This window comes from Pungitius pungitius, chromosome 9, assembly GCF_949316345.1.
Source record: "Pungitius pungitius chromosome 9, fPunPun2.1, whole genome shotgun sequence".
NCBI lineage: Eukaryota > Metazoa > Chordata > Actinopteri > Perciformes > Gasterosteidae > Pungitius > Pungitius pungitius.
Window position 1 is genome coordinate 2522621 of NC_084908.1, and position 23627 is coordinate 2546247.

At 46.0% G+C, this 23627-nt stretch overlaps 1 protein-coding gene across 3 annotated transcripts; it reads right to left on the reverse strand.

The window, feature by feature from the left end:
* Positions 1-10: 10 nt before the first annotated feature.
* On the reverse strand, positions 11-21790 carry evi5l (ecotropic viral integration site 5 like). Of its 3 annotated transcripts, none has more exons than XM_037471532.2 (20): positions 21501-21790; positions 14214-14595; positions 12323-12512; positions 11444-11668; positions 10996-11070; positions 10615-10740; positions 10346-10489; positions 10170-10259; positions 9417-9514; positions 9180-9240; positions 8329-8382; positions 7982-8014; positions 7019-7159; positions 4397-4513; positions 3557-3697; positions 3265-3441; positions 2840-2986; positions 2454-2549; positions 2265-2360; positions 11-386 (listed from the first exon to the last, which is right to left on the reverse strand). In XM_037471532.2, the coding sequence occupies exons 2-20, from the start codon at positions 14432-14434 to the stop codon at positions 48-50; spliced, it is 2571 nt and encodes an 856-aa protein (XP_037327429.2). In that variant the 5' UTR covers positions 14435-14595; positions 21501-21790; the 3' UTR covers positions 11-47. The 3 variants fall into 3 exon arrangements, with proteins under 3 accessions (XP_037327429.2, XP_062420300.1, XP_037327431.2); XM_062564316.1 differs by lacking the exon at positions 21501-21790 and adding an exon at positions 14785-15072; XM_037471534.2 differs by lacking the exon at positions 7982-8014.
* Positions 21791-23627: the final 1837 nt, after the last annotated feature.

Here is a 23627-nt window from a genome sequence, read left to right on the forward strand (position 1 = left end):
AAAAAAAAAAAAAAAAAGCCCACTGAAAGCCCTCCCCCTCAGGGGGCTCAGTTGTCCAGCACCTCAGCGCACACCATGGCGCCGTACAGCTGCTGCGGGTCCGGGTGGGTCAGAGCACGCTCCTCCACCTCGCTGTCCGTGCTGCCCTCGCTGTCGAGGCGGCCGGACGGGTGACACGGGCCGGACAGGCCGGGGTAAAGGGCGCTTGGAGGCAGCGGGCTGGCCAGGAGGTCCTCGTCTGAGCTCAGGTAGTCTCCCTCGGCCGAGGCGGGGCTGGCCAGACACAGATCCTGGTAGTTGGTACTCCCTCCTCCTCCTCCTCCTCCTCCTACTGCGCTGCCGAGCCTGGAGCCGGGGGTCGCCTTCTGCCCCCGCAGCTGCCTGACCTGAATACAAAGAGGAAGGCTTTACTTTGGGCGTTGCCTTATGTCAAAAGACCTTGGCATAAGGGAAACTTGCACGTTTTCTGGTCGATAAATACGTTTGTGCAGTGTTAACAAAAGTCACTCGGAACAGGAATGAATAGTGTTTATTCGGGAGGATTACTTTACACGGCGGATTGACACACAACTGGTGATTTCCTGCAGCAGGAGGATATGGTTCAGTAGTCGATCAAATGTGTTGAATCTGTTAGTGGAGCCTACACCAAACGCATTAAATGTCAGGCAGTGGGACTTTTTGTCAACAGGTTTTTGTGTGTAAACCCTCCTCCCCCCCCCACCACCCATCACCATTTGAGGTAGTATAAATAGGGCAGAGGTAAAGTTCTCCAAGTGTAAGATAAATTTAAAAAAAAAACTATCAAAAAAGCAAGCCATCGCTTGCCGGGCGCTGCCATCAGATTAAAGAGTCTGTTGTTGCGTGTGGAAGAGCAGCACACACATGTTTTATCTACCAAGTGCACGCTGTCTGCGTGTTGACCTCACATGTCACACAGTGACTCATGACAAATCTCAGAGGTTTTAGTTTTCCCCCCCCCCCACCCCCCTATCATACACTCGGGTAGCCTGTACGCTGGAGGGGAGGGGAAACGGTGGTTAACCAATGGAAATGTTTCGACTGCTCATCAAGCTACAGAAAAGAAAAAAAAAGACCAGCCATTTCTAGTTTGCTTCTGCAATATAAGTATTTGAATATCAGTGTTGTATTGTGAGGTCGAAGTCATCTGCATTTTGTGGAATCCGTCATCGTGCATCATTCATCCCCGTCGTTATGACTCAGCTGAAACATGGTCGCTTTTGAAAACTTCACTGAGATTTCTCCAAAAAGGTTCAGTGCTTTCTCGTCTGTGCACACGCAGGTTACGGACTCATTTTGAAAACCGCTGCTCTGAAAACAAAAAAAAACAAAAAAAAGAAACGGGGGGCGGGGGGGGTGAGTAGAAGAGAGGAGTAGTAAAGGGCAGGGCAGTCTCATCACTTAAAAGTTACACTTCACAGTCACACACTGCAGCACTCTGGGGGGGGGGGGGGGTCTTTTGGCCAATCAATTTACCCACAAAACTGTGGAAATCCGAAACACAGTCATTGCCATTACGTTTTAACAACAGATCGGGGGGGTTGTGGAGTCTTTAGAAACCACGCGGCTGGAGAAAGAAGAGAGGGGGCGTGTCCGGGTGGAAGTGGTTCCGTGGCGGGGGCTTCGTGTAGATGACGAGATCCGTCTGTGGTGGCAAAACTGCATGTGTCTACACTCGCTGTGTGTGTGTGTGTGTGTGTGTGTGTGTGTCTCACGGCCGCTCGCCATTTTGAAGCAGAGCTCACCAGTCAACGAATTTGTTAGTTATTCTACTGTGACCCAAGTACATGAACAACACATTAAAGACGCACTTAAGTAACGGCTGATGGATGCAAATGAGAAACGTGCACGGACTCCAAACAAACATTTCAAATCCTCCGTCAACGGGGTCAGATGTCAGAATCTGCAAATGCAGTTTTGTGGTTCCAGACCTGCGCATCTCTGAAAGCCAAAACCTTTATAGGTCTTCCGTTTTGACTTTTGGCTGCATCCGCTATTTGGCAAAACAATATAACCAATCAAAACTTAGCAGGTGGGATGCAGGAATGTAATGGAGTAGAAAACCAACGGAAATTCAAGCAAAACAATCCCGTTTATACAGTGGTGCAAAAAAGCGATCCTTGTACTTCCATTCCAACTTCATATTCGTCTATTGAAAGCTGTGGCACAATGATTCCTCATGTAATGAATAATAAATCCAATAATGAAAATCTAGTAAACGCTGTCGCTTGGCGCGTGCGTCGCACCTCGTTCTTGAGCTCAGCGATCTGGTCCCGCAGCTCGTTGATGTACTGTCTGGAGTCAGAGTGGTTCAGCTGGCCCTGGATCAGCCCTTCCTCCTTCTGTGAAAACACAGATGTCAATATCTACAAGCACACGCAATCCTTGCAAGCATGGCGGGACACACGCACGCACAAACACACACACACACACACCTGTATCTCAAGATCAGCAATCCTCTGCCTGAGTTCAGCCATGGCAGCCATACTGTCCGCTTCCCTCAGTCGCACCGCCATCACCTCCTCTTTGCTCTGTGTGCACGAAGGGGAGAGAGAGAGAGAGAGAGAGACACCATGGGGATGACTAAAGTTAGTTGGATTTCAGTGGTGAAACATACAGTTCAACATCCTGCTCTGTCCTACAGAGTGACACGACTCCTGAGATCCAGTCTTCAATCCTTAGGACCTCATCACGGTTTCTCATTTTTACTTTAAGCTGGACTAGATAAATTGCGCTCTCTGCATCCATTCATTCTTTCCTCCCAGTTACTCCTCCCCTCCTGCTAACTCGTTTGCTTTTCCTCCCTCCCCTCCATTCAGACCTTGCAGTCGGACTCGGACTGCTTCCTTTTCATCTCGTTGAGCTGGGCCTGGAGAGCCTTGTTCTGATTGGACAGCATCTGGAGCCGGTCCTGCAGGGCAGAGCGTTCCTGGTCGTTTCGACCAATCAGCTTGCTGTGGATCTGGTTCTAGAGTCAGGGGAGTCAAATGACAGAGGGGGAGCAGGGCTCCAACAAAAAGGTTTTCATCATTATAATTGTTGATTTTGTTCTTGATAAATTACAGATATTAATCATTTAGTCGGTGAGATGTAAAACAATTATGGAAAATGCCTAAGATCACATCTTGTAATGGCTCGTTCTGGCTCATTTTGTTGGACCGACAGTGCAAAACACATGATTTACAGTTTTAAGATGTGCATGTAAGGAGAAGACTCTTTGTCCGTGTGCCCCTAGGATGCACCGACCTGGCTCTCCAGCTGCAGAGCTTTGAGTTTGACCTCCCGGAGCTCCGCCTGAGCCTGGGCTTCCCTCAGTCGGACCGTCATCAGCTTGTCCTGCAGCTCGTTCATGGCGTTCTTCTTGGGGGACTCCTTCCAGTGGCCGCCCCCACCACCTGTGGTGCTGCCGCGGGACATGTGGTGCTGCAGGAATCACAGAGAGCGCAGCGCAGGTGTGTAGCTCTCCTGCCATTGCACACTGCACACCCGAGTTCATGGACACAACCACAGCAGAGGTGTGTGTGTGTGTGTGTGTTACCTGCCAGCGCTGGTTGAGCTCCGTGACGGAATCCTGCATCTCTTTGAACGAGCGCAGCGTCTCCAGCTCCCTCAGCTTCATCTGCTTCACCTCCTCCTGCAGAGCCGCCATGTTGTTCTCGTCGGGTAGACACGTGCTCCTCTGCATGAGAAAAACACCGTTTACCAACGCGCCTGCAGCCACAGCGACGGCTCCGTGAGGCTCTGCGTGGCCACAGTAACAGATCAAAGCTAAACACTCGCTACACATTAACGTGTAGATTTACCTTAGGTGAGCGTGCTTTGGGTCACCAAATTACTGGACACCCAAAATGTTGACCAAATCATGAAAATAGATGGATTTGTTAAACAATTCAACCCCGACAGGGGGACATGAATGTCTGGATTGAATTTCAAGGTGATCAGTCAGTAGATTTGTGACTGTGGCAAAAGCAGGAAATGAACTAAGTCGGTAGATCTTTTTTTGGGGATGATGGTAAGTGGCGGAACTAAATTCAAACCAGTAGTTCAGGTATCAGTCGGGGCCAAAGCAGTTGATCGACAAACTAGAACCTGGAATGTAAAAAACTAACTCATTTTAATGAGTCAGTTTTACATAAAATCCTCATCAGGAAGAATCAGCGCTGTTGTGTCTCACCACCTTGTGACTTAAAACCGAAAGCTTGAAATGTCTTTGTTCATAGTAACGTCAGCGCTTGAGCATCTTTGTTGAGTTTGCAGCAGAAGGGGGGGGGGGGGGGGGGGTGGGAGGGTTTGACACGTTGGCTGTCACATGCTCGTCTCTACTCATCTTTCACACTATACACTGTGTACACACACAAACACGGGTCTGCTAGGTCACCTTCTCCAGGTCCAGGACCTTGTCTTGCATTTCCTTCAGTGCTCCCTGTACTTCGGCCTCACGCAGCTTGGACTGCTCCAGCTGGTTCTGCAGGTTGCTCACAAACTGCTCCGTGAACTGAAACAAACACCGCTGGCGTTACAAAAGCAACGTGGTGCGTGAACGCTGGCGTGCAGAGGTTTAGCATTAGTTGGATGGAGGGGGAGGGGGGTCAAGTGGTCAACTGAACTTGTTTATTTTGTTGAAATCTGGGGGTTATTATGGATTCAGATTTACACTTAGAGAGTCACATCAAATCAGTAACAAAATCGGCCTACTATCACCTCAAAAATGTAGCACGACTTAGAGGGCTCATGTCAGCTCAAGACTTAGAAACACTTGTACATGCCTTGATAACTAGTAGGCTAGACCAGTGATTCTCAACTGGTGGCCCACTAAAAACGGGTCCGCGAGTGGGTCGCGGACCCGTTTTTAGTGGGTCGCGGGCCTTTGCATGGGAAAATTAAAATAAAAAAAATAAAAAATAAAAATTTCACCCTGGGATTTTATTTTGAAGGGACGTTTTCTAATGCAGCGGAGTGCCGTTTTTTTTGCCGGCTCATCCGGCAATTAGAACGGGAAAAGATAAGACTGGCGCCGCAAAGAAAACCGCTAGCACCCCCCCCCGTCGACACCGACACTGTTGACTTGGGTCGCGGCTCGTCATTAAGGGGTGATGGTGGGTCCCGGAGCCAGACCAGTTGAGAACCACTGGGCTAGACTATTGTAATGGTCTCCCAAAAAAAACTGTCAGGCAGCTCCAGCTTGTTCAGAACGCTGCTGCTAGAGTGCTAACAAAGACCAAAAAATGTGAGCACAATTCTTAAATCCTTACATTGGCTCCCAGTATGTCAGAGAATTAATTTCAAAATCCTACTGCTCACATATAAATCACTACATGGTTTAGGGCCAAAGTATATCACTGATATGCTTCCACTGCATAAGCCTTCAAGATCACTAAGATCTTCTGACACCAATCTGTTGGTGACTCCCAGAAAGCATCATTTAGTTACTATGCAACAAACAGCTGGAATAAACTTCCTGAAGATTTAAGACTCGCTCCAACTCTGACCACGTTTAAAACAAGACTGAAAACTTTTATGTTCACCTTCTGCTAAATTTGACCTACATTGCCCTTTTAACCTTTAATTAAATTTTTAAATAAATTTTAATAAGATTTTAATCTCTCACTCTGCACTGTAACTTTTAATTATTTGTATATTTACAATTTTATTTGCCGTTTCTTAATTGTCTTTTAATTCTTGCATTTTATTTCACTTTATTGTATTACATGTTATGATGTGAAGCACTTTGAGTCTGCCTCGTGTATGAAAAGCGCTATACAAATAAACTTGCCTTGCCATGTAAATGGTCATGAATTCTGCCACAAGCTGCTGCTGCTGGGTCTCTTTCCTCCTTTTGTGTTTCTGCTAATGATAATTGAGTGTTCACACACTGTCAATCACTCCTGGAAGGATCCCTTCGCCATTTCCCACTGAGGGAGGACATTGGAGGAAAAGAATTTGGGGAAGGTGGCAGGAAACTACACTTTGTTGCTGAAGCCACAGTGAAAAACCAGATCTTTTGACTAATTCCTCACCTCGGTCAAATTGTCCAAACGGATATTATCAAATAACAAATATTATCTTTTTTTAGCGACCGGTATATTCTACTGTCCTGTAGTAACCAAACTTCAGAATAGCGAATGGACAAAAGGCATTTGGTGTGAAACTTTCCCAAAGACTCAAGAGTGATCTCACTGTACATTTGAATCTACCCACATCAGAGTAAAACTACAAAGTCAGTGGTGTAGGAGCAGCAGAGAGAGACAACTCATAGGAAAAATATTTTCACATAGCGTGCGATAAAGACTCTCGGTTTGTCTCTTTCAGGTTTGATTATCAAAGAGGAGTGGGAGTGTCTGGAGGTGTGTAAACTCTGATCTGAGCTGGAACGAAATCACAACGCCATCATTTAGAGGGCTCGATATCGCGTGTTTAACGACCTAAGACGCACTCGGTTTGTGATTGGCTCACTCCTCCTTCGGTGTGTGCGGCTTTTTAAAAAAGACAGAAGTCCAATATTAGGATTTTTGTCAATTGGTTTGCGGGCTGACGCTTTGAATCCTTGAGATGGGCATCGTGCTCGCCTCCCTGAGTTCTTAAATATTCACTCCATGCTGGTTTCACACTGACGAAGTATGAAAAGTCATTCTCAAAAAGGGCCTAAAGACTAGAGTTCAAAGTAGCTTTATTTGTCCATTTCTGCATGTCAGACATACAGGTGATCGAAAAAACGGTTCCCACACTCCCACGGTGAAACATATAAAGTGCACAGGCACAACAACAGATAAGACAAGACAAGAAAGTTTATTCCATCGTGGACGGAACGACGTCTGCACCGCATCAAGGAAGCGTCTCTCCCAGTCAGCGTTGTGGCAGTAAAATATACACTTCTACGACTATCTTTTTACTGCGCAATGGATTCTTTTCTATTTCCAAATCGGAAAGTCGCTCTTAGACGCATGTGAGGGAAAATGACATTCCTCCTGCTCCCACATTGTACGTATGGGTTGGCGTCTACCTTCTCTTGCTGCAGCTCTCTGATGGTGTCCTGTGCTTTCTCCAGGCTCTCGTTGGCTGCGTTGCACTTCTGCCTCACCACCGCCAGCTCCCGCTTGATCACGTAGTTCTCCTCCGCTTCCTGCGCCCTCGTCACCTGACCCTGGAACAGCACGCCACAGAGTCAAGACCGGCCGCTTTGACTCCGAAACGCATGACGAAATACCCATCCATGCATGAAAGGGTCGTTCTGGGCGTCTGTGGGACGCCGCTACGCTTACGTGCTTTGCGGTAAAGACACAGTTTGGGAAATTCCTGCAGAGAGCTGGCTGAGAAGATCCCATACCGCTCTCATAGCGGTGTGTTAACGACAGCTAGTTAGCATAGCTTAGCGTGACGACTGGAACCAAGGGATAACAGAGGGGGGGGGGGGGGGGGGTGAACAAAACAAAATCCACCTAGTAGCAGCGCAACAATCAATGGTTTCTTTTAAGCCACCTTAAAAACCACAATGTGTGTGGTTTGGGAGAGATGAGACTGCTCTTTCTCCTTGTTTTCAGTCTTTGAGCTAAGCTAATCTACCCGTAGCGTTGGGTTTAAAGTCAAAATATGAAAAAGCGCTTTAGCACATTTCCCAAAACGTTGAGGGGTATTTCATTCAGATTTTGATAGGGTGTATATTATTTAAAATAACAGGTAATACCTTAAACCTTTACATGCCACATGCAGGGATTGGGATACAACCTCATCGGACTGTTTAAGAATCTACATCATGGATCAACACGGCATGCATTCAGGGACGTACTGTGGACTCAACAGATATTCAAAAGTATTCTTTCATGCACTTTTGGCAGATTGATGTTAAGAGGAGGGGCCTGAAGCAGTGCTTGAGAGCAGGGAGAGGAGGAGGAGGAGGAGGAGGAGGAAGGTGCGAGTAGGTCAGAAGCCAGCGAGGTCAGTGGGGAAGTGGTTCACAGTACTCTACCTGAATCAGCCTGTCTGCCAGAGCGGCGCTCTCCTACAACGCAGCGGCGGGGGGAGGAACGAGAGGGTGAAAAAATAAAGAGATGAAGAGAGCGTGACAGAAGGTGGGACACGGGGGAGGATGAACCACAACAAAGCCAGAGAAGAAGAGAAAGAAACGCCACCACAGGTTGAGGAATTGTTTGAAACCGAATAAGTGAGGCGTGTGACAAACGAGGCAGCACTCAGGACACACACACACACGAGCTGTATACCCACAGCGTTGTGTCGTGACAGTGTGTGTCTGCCGTCTTGTCAAAGGATGCTGCAGAAACCGGATTTATTCGAGCGTCTAAACTTATCTCTTACCTTCTCCAGAGTCTCAATCCTCTGCTTCAGCAGCCGGTTTTCTGTGCGTAGCCTCTGAAAAGAGAGCAGGGTGGGTTTATTAACCTGAAAGTGTTTATTCACATCATGCACGCTGTTGGTCTCCACCATAGCATAAAGACCAAGGCCGACTTTCGGTTGCAGGACATAAAATTACCCGAAAGGAATGTGCCGTCACACCTTTGGTGTCATTTCTGTGTCTGGGTGAAAGAGCCCTGAGATCTGATGGGCCCGGCCACAGACACCACAGGGGTCCCTCTGCTATGGTCTGTGCGCTCCCCCTCTGCAAACGCTTTCCGGTCTCACCTCAGGTCGAGGTTAAAGACTGCAGACTCCAAGTCAAGCTTTCCGAACTGACTCTGGTCCCCTCAGATCAACTTTTTCAGAATTCACTTGCGTCGATGAGGTTCTACGAGCGCCTCATCTAATCGGCCCAAGCAGCTCCGCAAGAAGGAAACCTTCTTCTACCCCCTTGGATACATCTTGAATGTTACAAGAGCACGAACAGCTCTGTGCCACCAAGAAACCCAACAGTCCCTGTGATCCCCAATCGATCCACGCAACAAAAGGACCGAGCTAAACGAGACTGGAGGAAACATCAAGGCACAGTAAGGCCAAATGGTGTTGATCTAATTAGTATTATTGCAAGTTAATAAGCCCGGTTATACTTTAAGGAGAAGTTTTCCTTTGTGCACATGTGTACTGTAGTGCTGGTTGGACAGTCAATTCCTTAATGAGTGAATATCAATTATAAGACTTGATTTATAGTTTTGGTTATTAGTTTCGCGAAAGGCCATTCCCAACAACACACACACACACAAGAAGACACACACCTTGATCTCAATTTGTTCTTCCATTTCTTTGTTCTTGATTGTGGTGTATTCCTTCTCAAGTCTGATAAAATATTAAAACACAAAAACAACACAGGATTATGCAACATCGCCTCAACGTTTTGATCGGTGGTCCATTGTAATTTGAATTTGAATTTCAGAGCAGAAACCTGAAGTACAAATGCTACTAGGCAGCGTCAAGCGCATTCATACACTTCGTTAATGAGCCCTCTTACTTACTTCTTCATCCTCTTGGGGTTGTACTTGACCTGGTAGGCCCTGAGGATCAGCTTGTCCGTGCAGCTGTCAAACTGGTGGGGGATCACCTTCTGGAAATGCTGGCAGAGCCGGAGGGAGCCACACGAGAAGGTTAGCAGGAGCAACACAGAACGCTCGTTCATATTTCACGCAGACATCTGAGATACGATGATTCTGAGGCGATGATCACATTTTATTGATACATCCTTATGATGAAGAAATTTAGTTTAGAGATGAATACACGCGTCACTCAAAACACTGTATTACTTAGTGTGAGGCTGAACAAATTCAATGAGTTTTTAATCAAAAAATGATTTTCTTTGTGACAGTTTCAGGTTTAGACTGTTACAAATAAAGTAAATCTCATAATTCGATCTATTCCACCAAACTGGTTTAATTAGTGAGGGGAATAATTGACAGATTTGTCAACGAGGTCATAATAAGTACACGGCCAGGGAAAAATAAATACATGTTAAACAAACTTTAAAAAGTAATTAGAAATAAGATACTATATCAAATTATCTAATACACCTATCTGGAGAGTGCAGTTTCAGACAACAAGCTTCACTATGCCAATATAGGAGCCTTTGACCCCATCAACCAAAGAGCCTGTCCTCCTTTTAGTGTAACCGCATGAAGCGCTTCCCCCCCCCCCCCCCCCCCCCAAAGTAGAACTACCGCTTAGGAAGCTCGGTTGCAAACGAGAAAGCGGGACACGGCACCGCAGCTGCTCACCTGCGACATGCCCTCCATGTCCAGCTGTATGAGGTCCGTCTGGTTGTACTGCAGGATGGCCAGGCCCACGCGGAAGATAATCTCTAGGCCCTAAAGACGGGTCGCATGTTATTAACACATCGGCAGACTGAATGTGCACAGTCAAAGCACACATTTGTGTTCAAAATGTCGCCCACCTCATACATGAAGATGTCGAAGATGCGCGTGGCAACGGGCAGAGGGAGGAAGGTGAGGAAAAGGGTGAGGAACCAGGACGAGGCGTACATGGACGTGTGGAAACTCTGGGATCGAAAATGGACATTCAGTTCTGGTAGTTGCTCCTGAGAGGAAAAGCAAAATGAATTTCAACCCTTGAATAACATACAGAAACAGAAAGTGTGGCAATGGAGATACAAGGGAGTGCTTTGCTGCCCCCCTGTGGAGGAAAGCTAGAGTGCAGGCGTACCTGTAGCAGGTACTCAAACTGGTAGATGCAGAGGCCCAGCTCGGCCATGCTGGGTTTGAACAGCTCCCTCAGACGGTACTCCTGCATCAGGCGCACAAAGACACAAAACGCCTCCTCCTCGGGCATCTGGGAGGAGGAGAGACGGGTGAGCAAGGCTCCCCCATTCGGGTACAAATAGACATCGCTTATGTTGAACGGTTTATTATACAGCAATTGTCATTCATCATGCACCTCTAGAATCAACATTAATGCCTCGCAACTCTTTCAAAATCCTGCAAGATACTCGACTGTGTTTGTCCAGCGGTCAGAGAGTCCAATGAGCCTCAGACTTGTATCCCTATTATCCAGATCATTTAAAAAGACGACATATTTGATCATTACCTGCATTAGCAACAGGCCAACAATGAACGCGCTGCCTTGGCAGTAGCCCACCTCTCGATCCACCAGAGAGTATGCCTGAAACACACACACACACACACAATGAACCAGCTTGTTTCCATGACTGCGGACAACCCATTTGGTCGGATGAATAAAATGACATTCGGAAGGAAACAGTGCGAGATGATTATCGCATAACCTTGTTTATTAATCTTCTCAGTACCCACGTTTCAAAAGGGCAAACATTATTTTTGAGCTTCTTCCTCTGTTGTATATCTCAGTAAATCTAGCTCTGACTACGAATGTATTTATACTCTGGTCTCGTTCAAATCTTTTAAAAAGCCATTGCAGGGGCATCATCTTCGCCTTTATTATTAAGGAAACGGAGTTGTCAGAACATTTGGAATGAGAAATGTCCCGGAACGCGGACTCCTCCGCAGGGGAAGCTCACCTTCATGACGTTGAAGAGGACCTCCTGGCCCAGGCTGTCCTGGCCTTTGAAGAACTCGTGCTCGGGGTAGGTGCGCGCAATGTCTCTGCGGATGAGCTTCTCGCACGGGGACGACATCTTCAGCAGCTCGGAGTACTGGTTCTTCACCGGCATGTCGGTGGCGTTGCCCAGCAGCTGCCAGACGATGGCCCGGAAGTGGTGAGGGATGCCCTTCCTGATCAACTCCTGGAGGGCAGAGAGAGGTCGGGGAGGTTATGTCAAGCATCTCTTGAGGAGCAATGAGAAGGCAGAATCAATTATGGGATAATGAATAGATACGTTTACACGGGTCATTTAGCATCATGGCATAATTACAGCCCCAAGGTGGATCATGTCAATGGTCTTTCTCCTACTCGTGTTTTTCATCATCATCATCATCATTAAAGCCTGTGTGTAAGTTTGCTCATGTGTCATTTAGCTCCGTTTGTCTGCTCTCCCAGGAGCTGTTTTTGGGGTCTCTCCTCTCATCCATCTTCTCCTCCCCCATCCCCAGGCTTCCCGTTTTTCAGACTCAAAGACACAGGCGAAGGCAGAGCCGTGTTGGTGCGGTACAACGCAAAGCCATTGATCGGGTCAGATCCTAATAATATTGTATCAACACATGGCCATTGGCCAATATTACTATACATTATACATGTAGAAAAAATAAAGCTGGGCTCCATGTTTCTGACAAACACACACGTGGTTAAAAAAAAAAAAAGGAATTACAGAATCCTTCTGTCATCAACATGATGTGGAAATGAACCGAGGGGGGCGATAGCCGCCTCATTTACGTTGTCTTTTCAAAGTATTCAGTTTCAGAAAGCCTTTTTAAAAAAGAATAGTTTATCTGGGCCCCACCTTCAGGAGTTTGTCCTTCTTGCGTCTCCACTCTTCCCACTCGTTGACGATGCGGCCCCACAGGATCCAGGTGTCCTCCTCCAGATGAGACAGGTTGGACGAGGCCGAGGAGCTGGACACCAGCGAGGAGCCGCTGTTGCGCCGCGAACCGCTCATGGAGCGCATGGACTTGGAATCGGCCTCCAGCAGCCTGCAAGGAGGGACGGTCTATGAGCACGAGGTGGAACCCGTCTACACAAGGCGTGTGCGTCTCTCACACACACACACACACACACACACACACACACACACACACACACACACACACACACACACACACACACACACACACACACACACACACACACACACACACACACACACACACACACACACACACACACACACACACACACACGGCAGCCTGGGGGGGGGGGGACATTGGGACGATATTTGAGGGGCCTGGAGGGCCTTTAACTCATCCATCTGAACACGCTTTATTTAGGATATAAACAGAAAAAGGTCAATATGAGCATAGTCTGTTTTTCATGAATCATTTATTCTGCTGTATTTTTCCCCAAAAACAATAAGAGAAAGGAACAGTTTGGGGGAAAACTGATTTTTTTTTGTTTGTTGTTGTTGCTGCTGAGATAGAGATCTGCATAAATAAATATGAAGCCTTTTATCCTAGTAAGTAGCTGCTTGTTTCTAGACTTGTTGAGCGATGCTAACCTGCTGCTGGCTCGAGCTTCACAGGACACGTGCAGCTATCAAAGTGGCATCGACTTGCTAATCAAAGTCTCAGCATCAAAGCAAATAAGCATATTTTTCTTTCAAATGAGTTCATTCTAATCGCAGTCTGGGAGAGCAGGAGGCAGAGATGAAAACATAGGGGAGAATTGTAAAGGATGTGTTAAAGAAGGCGAGTCAAAACTAATTGTTGGAGCTCTTCTCTGGGTGGGATCACACCTTTTCTAACAGAGATTACACCTCACCTCTGAACAGAAAGGGCCCTTTCTTAAAACATGAATATGAAACCAGGTGATTACATTTAAGTGATGAGCTCCCTGAAAGGACATGTACAAGCACCCAGGCTACGTGATTTGATTTCCACACACGGTGATCACAGTGATACTGGAAGACAAAACACTGGAAGAAATGAGATGGGTTTCAGGAAGCCACTTTGATTAAAGGCCTTGTTGTTCCCTATCATTAACTCTGTCTGTATTGATGATCCTAGTCCTGTTCTTTTCATACACTATTTAACTATTTACTGAGGAAATCACTGGGAACAAGGCCATCCGCATGCTATATTATCATCCAGAGCGGTCGCATAACAAACTCAAGCAGGCCGTGTGCAGCAATCAGGGTTTACACATGAAAGAGTTATTAGAGGATTTATGAACTCCACAACGTCCAACATTTTCTCTCCTATTCAGGTTACAGTTAACTAAAGTGGGTTAACCTGCCACTGAACAGCACCAGTAGACAAAACCACAAGCACGACACCCCGTTTGTGGAAAAAAACCCCTTCAAAATGTGACATTAGCATGATTGATTGTTCAGGGCGCTTCGCTGATGATCAGTTCAGACATGTGGTCAGCGTTAAATTAATTAACGGCATTGTCCGCGTGATGTTGTTTTGAGCTTGTTCATCAGAATATTATTCAGGAAAAATAATTAACTCATTTAGTTACTTATTCAAACATAGCCCCCGTTTGGATGTTTTTCTCTTATGCACATTTCAAACCGCACTAATTAACTGGACTTCACCTATTTTGGACACAAAAACACGCAGAGAAATCCAAAGCTTAACGAGCTTGCTAAACTGTCTAAATGTATTAGATCTACTACTGCGGCATTGCACCCAACTACACGCATTGAACTTGATGAGGACGCCCACTGGTCTCACCTGTTCTGCTCCTCCAGCTTGGCCAGCAGCTCCAGTTCATCTGGACTCAAGTTCTCAGAGTCTGCCGGGGAGGCTGCCGGCGCCGACGAGTCCGGGCTGAGCACCGGGCTGCCCGTTGACAGGGGGTCCGGGTCCACGCCGGAAGGAGAGGAAGGGCACTCTAGCACAAGTGGGGCCCCGCTGGAGGCCTCTCGCTCCGGGCTGCAGTCGGGTAGAGACATGGCGGTGAAGATTGCAGTGGGACGAGTGAAGCGCTGTGGGTGAGGCCAGAGGGTCTCCCAGTCTCACTGTCTCCTCCCCCCGCCCCTTCGGTGGACGCCGCTGTCGCCTGATTGGCCACCCGTCTGGCCGTGGGAGCCAATGGGTTCAGAGGTCTTCAAACCTGTCGTGGATGCGGAAAGGGCTCAATAAAAATGTGTAAATAGCACGACTTTAGCATTGTTCTTTTGCTAGAACAAACGCGTAGACTATTACGGCGACGATTGACCTCACAGACAAACAAATTCATCCGACAAAACAAAGGCCGCGGAGAAAAGCATACGGATCACATTAAGTGGCCCTAAGTAACTACCCTGAGTCACAGCGATGACGTCATCCTGACAGAGAACATCATGGGCCTTCAGTGGAGACGGCCCCAGCTGTTGTTCCTCGCCCTAAAGATGGAAAGCTGCCTGATGCGGAAAAACAATGTTGACGAAAAGGTCAAAAACCAGAAGAACTGAGCCATCAAAGTTCACGAGGAGACAACAAATCAGATAAATAACTGCTGGAGTTCAGAGAGACGAGGCAGCCGTCTCTGTGCTTATAGAGCGCTGAAGCCCCCCCCCACTCTCTCTCTTTGAAAAAAAAAGGCAGCTAACCAAAACCAAATAAGGTTCATTCAGGAGAATGCTTTGTGGTTTGAAACTGCCGAGGACCCTTTAAATTTCCCTTATTCTGCCCAAGCACCGTATCCCAACTGATCCAGAGATTAGGTAGCGTGCAAGAGAAAAGCATTTGTACTTTGAGTGCAACATTTCACTTGCTAATGTTAGACGGCGCCTCTAGACACGAGCTTCTCCCCCCCCCCCCCCATCTTAAATACATACATGAGATAGAGAGATGAATGTTATGGTCCGCGGAGGTCGAGATATACATACAGAGTCACGAAAGGAGAGCCAAAGAAAAAAAAAAAAAAAAAAGCCTGCAGGGGAGGAGAGGAGCGTAATGACTGTCGGAACAGGGAGGGGGACAAGGGACACATTCATGCACAGACACCGGGCCAATCAAAAGAGCCATTAGCAAGTCAATGAGACCAATCACGTCTGTTGAAGGCCTCGGTCAACAGCCACGTGGCGAATGGCTCCCTTTGTGGTGATAATGTGAACGGCAACGATCTCTACATCGCTGGTGGGGACCTTAAAAAAAAGGTTGCATCGTTCCAACTGCAGATACCGGGAACACTGACGATGATCACAGCCAATCACAGAGCTCAAACCTCCTCTGAAGCAGCTGCATCACACCAAGCATTCTCCCCTCACCAAACAGCTCGACTGGTGGATGGAGGTACTCCTTGGTCATAGTTACTGCTAAATGTTCCGAACGCTGTATCACAGGAATGCCCCACCAGGCGCTTGACACAATAAGACATTACATTTTTTTTCTTCCTATGGCCATGCAGGAGTGCAAATGGTATTTAAAAATGATTAAAAAGGAATAAAAAAAAGAAAGAAAAGAAAGCACACACGCTGTTGGGAGAAGAATCTGGACTTGTTTAAACAAAGCACCTCCCTACATGAAAGTTCAGACCATTAGTCACGGCGGTAAAAAAGTGCTGAGCAGCTGTGTCACTGTGTACTGAGCTCACTGTAAAAAGGCGAGTCATGCAGGACTACAGCAGAGTGGGAGTGTCTCTCTCTCGCGCACACAGGTTAAAGGAAGGACGTTGTGAAGGTCTCTGACAAACAAAAGCAGACAGATTTGTGGAGCTTGGCTGTTGCTCCCTTCTAACGTCGCTGCACTGAAAACTGCAAACTGTACTGAGACAGTGACGAGGAGGCCTTCACTGTAATCTGTTGCTTTTTAAAAGCATATTGTGTGTGTGTGCTGCATAAAAGGTTACTGCTTAGCATGGGCACCGACTCGTCTCCATGCTTTAGTGTGGCCAGGTGAACCTTTAAGTTACACTTCAGTGTGTGTGTGTGTGTGTGTGTGTGTGTGTATGAATCTGGCTGCAATATACAGAGTTCATGTTTCCTTGCCTGAAATCACCATGCACAATTATAGTTATTGTGCTGATTCAATGCCTGATCCGCTCCGAGATCACACTGTCAGGAACAGACAGTGCCATTGTGTCTTCTTCCGACCCCTCCCTCCCCCTCCACAACACAAACCCATAGTTGCCCCCCCACCCCCTGTGGTTTGTACCGTTTGTTCCGTGCTTCGCATCCAAAACCCTCGAGCACCTTCCGTCAGATTTAGAAAGACTTTGCGTCGACGTATTAATCCAGATTTGTCCTTTTGCAAAATAAGCAGAAACATTTCATGGTCGAAGTCATTCGGAGCTGTCAAATATTTTTTCCCAGAGGCCCTGCTGGAGTGACCTGAGCAGGAAAGCAAAACTGAAAATCAGCTAGTTTCAACCTTGCTGATGAGCTACCCCCTTCCTGTGTGTGTGTGTGTGTGTGTGTGGCCCTCGAGGCCTTCCAGGCCCGACATGAAGGGCGTCCTCTTGATGAATCCGTGGCTGCTAACCTCGCTCATGATCTCATGCCGTGGTTGGCGACTCGTTGGACTGTTCATTTTCGGAGCTGCTCATCCAGTGTCCTTGTGACTGCTGCCGGCCTCGCCGCTGCTAAAAGTGTCTCTTTGTACAGGGAGGTTTTTTTTTTTTAAATTTTTTTTTTTTAACCGGAGCACTATTCTTCAGTGTTAGCACGGATTCGCAGAGTGTTTCTATCATTTTTACAGCAGCTTTTTCACAGATATTGATTTTACAATCAACATGTGATCCATTTATAGAATAAGATCCCTTGCTATAAATCAAAGAGACAAAGCACTTTATGAGTACAGTACATTAAAAATATGCCCCACCGTGACCAAATACAACATGTAAGTACCACTTACATATTAAAGACCAAAAATATCCAAGATACGAGTACTTACTTGCAAAAAAAAGGCATATTTAGCATCCCACTCCTGTAACATTGTTGAGCCCACATTGAATCATTTTAGGATTGAAATCATTACCGCCATGACACACATGTCGTCTTTATTATTCCAAGACGTCTTGTGCACCGTCAAAACCTGACCAGTCTAAGTGTGTTGCTACTAGCGATTAATGAGCCTCAAACAGAGGTAAGCTCACTTCTTTCCAAATCACCCATTTGATTTTTATTCCAAAGTGACCTAAACAACGCTTAAGGCACAAATACTTTAGACAACTTGTTCACATATAGCAGACCTTGAAGTTTCATTCAAAGTAAAATTTCAAATGTGTGACTTTTAGGTTTAATGGGATATTTCTATATGGTGGAATCAGTACTTTCACCTCAAGTTGTTAAGAGGTCGTATTTATATTGTTAATGTACCAAAACTCTCTAAGCAGTTTCCTAGCAACCTAATTCTGTTTACATACACTAAGTGTGTTTCCGTTTCAGGCTGAATAAAGTTACATTCAGATAGATATTACGAGAACAAAAATGTACAAGAGTTTTTGTACATTAGCGTGTAAACATTCTTCAGTAGAAGCCCTCAAAATACATGTATGAACTTTGAAATAAGCATGACACGTGTCCTTTTAAAGAGATGGATGAGCATACTTGGTCCAACAGCACTGCTGCCTGACCTGACCCTGCACCGATGGATAAATGTGGTTCATGGTCACGTCGCCGCGTACATGTCTGCCCACCCACCCACCAGCTCTCCAGCCCCATCACCACAGCCCCCACGGACCCACTGGTGTCATCGCATCAAGTGTGTCTCGCAGCGACACAGACAACAAAAGCTTCACAGACTCGTTCCCCTGCATCTATGGGCCGGGTTCACTCTGTGGGACGAACGCTTTCCTGCTCCAAATTTGGTTAGTAGCCCTCTCCACGTCATCCTGCTCCCCCGAGTGCCATCGTGAGAGGACAAGGTCTAGAAATAGCCAACTCCCCTACAACCAGTCAACTGCCTCCAAGTGAAGGACACCATCTTGTCGCTATTCCACCGTTAAATGTTCACACTGTGTTTGTACTGCTGAGATTTCCAAGTATCTAATTTAGAAAAAAATCACGCGATCGCAGCGTGGACCGCGGCCCCCCCCGCTTGACAGCAGAGGTTCCAAAACGCCTCGGCTCTCATTCAGTAACACGTCTGTGGCGTTAATTATCCTCCCGCTGAGCCCCCCCCCTGCGGTCAATCATTCCCTCGCGTTCATTCCAAACAACAACTGGACTTCGCCGGTGAGACGCTGCAACCTGATGCACAGAGCAGCAGCAGGTTTGTCCCCGACTCGCTCCACAATCACAGGAGTTTTGGTAACTCCAGCCTCCCGCTTGTAATATTTGTATTAATCATTGTTCAGTCATAACCACTCGGATTACCCAATGAAAGCCGTGTAATTGGGGCCCAATTGTGATTCTAATGATTGACAGTGCCATATGGTTAATTCAATTTGGACAACAAAAAAAAAAGTAACTGCTGTATTCATTAATCATAGCAGAGGGTGGATTGTGTCCACACAGCTCTCAACATGGCGACGGCTTGCAGCTAACGATGCTAACAGCCAACAGTAGCAAATATTTGTTTGCTAAACTATTGTAACTCGCGTATCATATGAAGAATATTTAAGAGAACGATTGACCTTTTTTACTCCACTACATTTGTAGTAATTACACTGAAATTTCAAAAGAGTAGTATTGTAGTAAAACCGTCTGGACGGGGCTTTGTTGTAGGCCTTTAAATTAACTACAATAAAGAAAGTATTAGAGAAAAGTCCACAAGATGAGCTCATATAATCATAAAAGCCAAAGAAAAGAATACATTTGAAAAAGTATCATTTCTTTCAGTATTTTAAATCCTATTCAAAATCACTCATAATAGTATTTTGTCAAATAGCGCTATGCACTATTTATATGAGCATAATTTACAGTTATAAATCAATCACGCGGCATTCAGAAAATAAGATCACAATCTGCACAGATCCGGTTTCAAAACTGCCGTCATAGTGAGTGAACCACAGCGGGCAGCTCTTCACGTTGCTGCATGTTTCCATGTGTCAGCAGAGGACACGTAGTGCAGAACACTCGGGCCGGGCCAGAAACATCAACCCCCACCCGAAAGACCCAGTTGCACCTCCTTCAAGCTGTCAGAGTTACTATGGAGCCCACACGGTCACTGACTGCACTCGTTGACTAAACGTTATCTCATTTTGGGGGAAAAAGGCGACTTCCGATTAGAATATAGCATGTTGTGAAACTGATTCAGCAGCTAAAACAGGGTACACAGATACAGTCTAAAACAGAAGCACCTCATCACCTGGGGATTGAGAAGCTTTCAGTTGTGGTCATTTGCTTTTCTGTCTGGTAATAGTAAATTGAATATATTTTGATCATTCACCCAGGGTTTCCCCCCCCCCCGCCCCCCGCTGGGTTTAGACACTAGGGGAGTGAATGTTGGATCTCATTGGAAACTCTGTAAAAACAGACACAGCCCCACCCTTATTTCCTTACCAAAAGACAAATTGTGTCTTGATCTGTTGCTCCTGTGTGTCCTGTTCAGCAATTGGACGCCATCGCAGATGAAACTAAACCTGCACGGCTGTCAGACGACACCCGGACGACACCCGCCCACCCCCGCACTGAAGGCTATATACACACCCGCTCACATCCTAATCCATACACACACACACGTGTACAGTGTTCATCCTGAGGACACTTTCCTGAGGAGATTAGCTTAGCGCCTCTCTCACACCGATGAATAATGTGCAGTGGAAAGGTGAGCTGGGTGCGTGATCGCCTGCACGCAATCCTTTGTGTGTGTGTGTGTGTGTGGTCATGGGATCAGTTGAAGAACTTTAGAGGCTCAAAACAAGGTCACCAGGATGTGAGAGTCAGATACCAGTTTCCTTGACGATGAAACGTGCGAGGGGCCGTTAAAGAGGCGAGTTGTCACAGATTAAACCTGGCGATAATCTCCCGGGCATCTCGCACGAGGAGGTGATTCACACATCGCTCAGGTTGAAAGCCCAATACAAAACAGAGGAAGGGATTTAAATCATTGAGTGGCTTAACGAGAGAAAAAATAAAAAGTGCCCGGGGGAGCTCTTCCATTTTGTGTATCCTTAATCTTTTATTCTCACAACTATGCCGGTTGCCTCCTCCTTATTCCACCTGGGGAGGGAACAATGGTGTGCGCCTGGCACAGATTTAAATAGTCATAACGCAGCGGTTCCCTCAGTATTCGAGAGAAGAGCAGGCGTCGCGAGCACAACATGTTAAGGACGACCCTTTAAACTGCTCTCGGATTAGATGGAGAAAAAAAAAAAAAAGCACCAGCTGGATTTAAAAGGTCAAAACAGATTCAAGTTGTTGATTTAAATGTCACTTTGAGCAAGGTGGGACCTCGGTGTCTATGCAGGGGTGTTCTTCACAGACAGCTGAAACACACAGGTGGATACAACATGGAGGCCCCTCTGGCATGCATCCATCCACTGCTGTTACAAAACAATAGGGGGGAGGGGGGCCGTTTATTAAAAAGGTGACAGTGACGACGCTTTGTCCCAGGTTTCACCCTCAAAGAGCCTTTATACCCCCGTTGACTGTGGGGGTTTGATTCGGACATGACAGCTCATTACGGCGGCCCTGTTGCCCCCCCCCCTCCTCCTCCCCTCCCCTCCAGCCCCCCCGTCCTTGCGGCATCAAATGTCCCGGCATTCCAGCAACAATACGATGGAGTAACGACACCCAGCACGAGGACACGGAGAGCGTGCTGCGCCGCATCGACGAACCCGGTGTACCGGCGGACGGGTCGGCCGTGTCTCCGGTAGCATGCCGTGAGGGAGGGGGGGAGGGGAGGGGAGGGGGGGGGGGTTCCTTGAGAGAAATGGAGCAGACGGATGGAGCTGCTGATGATGGAGCTGCAACCATATACCAATCTGCTGTGTGTGGGCCTGTGTTTTTACGTTGAATCGATAAATGAATACGCTGGCTGGCCCGTTGAAGAGGCTCAACGCGACGACATTGAGATTATATATATATATATATATATATATATATATATATATATATACACATTTTAATATACCCGACATTAAATGCCTACCTGGGCTGCTCTTCCATAATCACAGCGGTGCGTTCCTCGTCGCTCCCACATCAGTCCTTGGTAGATGTCAAACGTTAAGCTAATTAGAATATACCACCGAGGACACATACAGAGAGGCCGTCCGACGCAGTGTCATCGTGCTGCTCGCGCGTGTGAAAGGATTCAGAGGAGGGGAATATTTCTGGAGAGATTTTCTAGAACCACCATGACAGCCGCGCGATGTAGCCTGCGGTTCCACGGGGGTTTGATATAAACGGCAGCCTCAGTCATGACGGGTTCATCGCGCCGACTGGCTGGCGTCGCGTGCCTTTGGATGAGCACGGGGCAGGGCGAACCAATCGGGTTGCAGAAGGACATGTGATTGACGTTCCACGAACCAATGGCCTTTTAGAACGGCGATAGCCTGTTGGAAGGACAGGGTATATAGCCAATCAGTGCAGATCTTTATTTGTCAGGAAGGCGGGACCCGCAGGTGTCATACCGCGGAGTCGGATTATCCATGTATGGTATAAATAAACGATGAATTATATGAAACGGTTACGTTTATTTACGGTTATTTACAACATTTTTACTCAACCCGTGGCTCTGACCGCGATTACACCATAGCTTGTCATAACTACATTTTCTATCGCTATTTTAGTGTTGTTTCTATTTTTCAATTGTATTTTTCTTTTACTAGAGACAATGATTTGTGGCCCTAATTAGAAGTAATTCTATGTTCTGTGTAGGCTGATTGAAGGGAGTAGGCCTTCACTCAAGAAATTGTAGATTAGACAAATGCATTGAAAATGTATTGTAATGCAAAACTACAGTATCAGTGTTATGAGTATTATCAGTTAAATGTTAAAAGTTAAATGAGTGTTAAACATGTATTACTTATATCTGTATCATACTGATTAAATAATGAAGGCTAGTCCATTGTACAAGGTGTTCTTGAATTGGAAAGTATCTATAACTCTAATAAAATGAAGTGGAGTTAAGAGAACAATGTGTCCCACCTGTCATGACAGAAAGAAAGTGGGAAAGAACTGTCGATTGCTAAAGAAATATTACTTAACATAAATAATATAGCATAAATGTATTAAGAGTGGTCATCATTTGTTTGAATTTTTAGGAGGAAAGGGATTTGTGATTAAAAGAGTATAGCTTCTGCTTTAGTGGTTGTGGAATGGTACATTTACACTACAGATTTACAAAAGAAGATTATTTTTAGGGTCATTGGCTTTGCCCTGACAGTAGTAAATGTCACCTGAACCATAACAAAAAAAGTTGCTGTTAGGAACGATTAAAAAAACAGCCTCGTTAGCTTCATCAAGAAAATGGCAGACTTGAATTTTAGCTAAGATTGGATCTGGGACTTTTAGTTGTGGGCTCCATCTGTAGATTCCTATGATTTCTAGATGTGAAAAATTTGGACGGAGACATTCTGGCTACATATGCTGTTCAAATCTGAATCACAAAATACTATAAAACCTATATAAATATGATGTGCTATTAATTAAACTGTTCATAATTGAATACCATCTTGAAACAGACCTTTATTCTACAATTCTGCTGACCTTTGTGAACATTCCCCAAACAATTGTTGGTATTAAGCAGTTCACACTACATTAACTGGAGATATTTTGAACCTGTAATTGTTTCCTGGAAAGTTTAGTCAATTAGTGGTGATTTTTCTGTACAACTCTTCATGAATAAGGTAACTGGGTGGCATTAAAATATTTTTGACCAGTGCCAATACCCACAATTCCCAAGACAGCTTCATTTTTCTAGCGGCAGCATTGCATTTCTTTGTACCATTGTTTTTAAACATCTGATTCCCTTGGAAGAAAAATCAGTCTTTGGGCAAACAAAAAAGCAAAAGCTATTTTGCTCTTTGTCAAAAATACAGAAACCTTTATCTCTGGTGAAGAAATCCTAAATATGACAGCACATTGTTTATTTCAAAAAACGTTTGGCCTACATTAGCTCAGTTACAGGGACCTCTTTGTATTAGTAATATTCTGTGTTTATATTGCAATACATTTGAGCAAGCCATTCATTTGAGTCATTGTACTACCTTTAATTGAACACTTTCTCACACTGAAAGGACAATCATGGATGCACTTAAGAATGATTTGCTTGAAG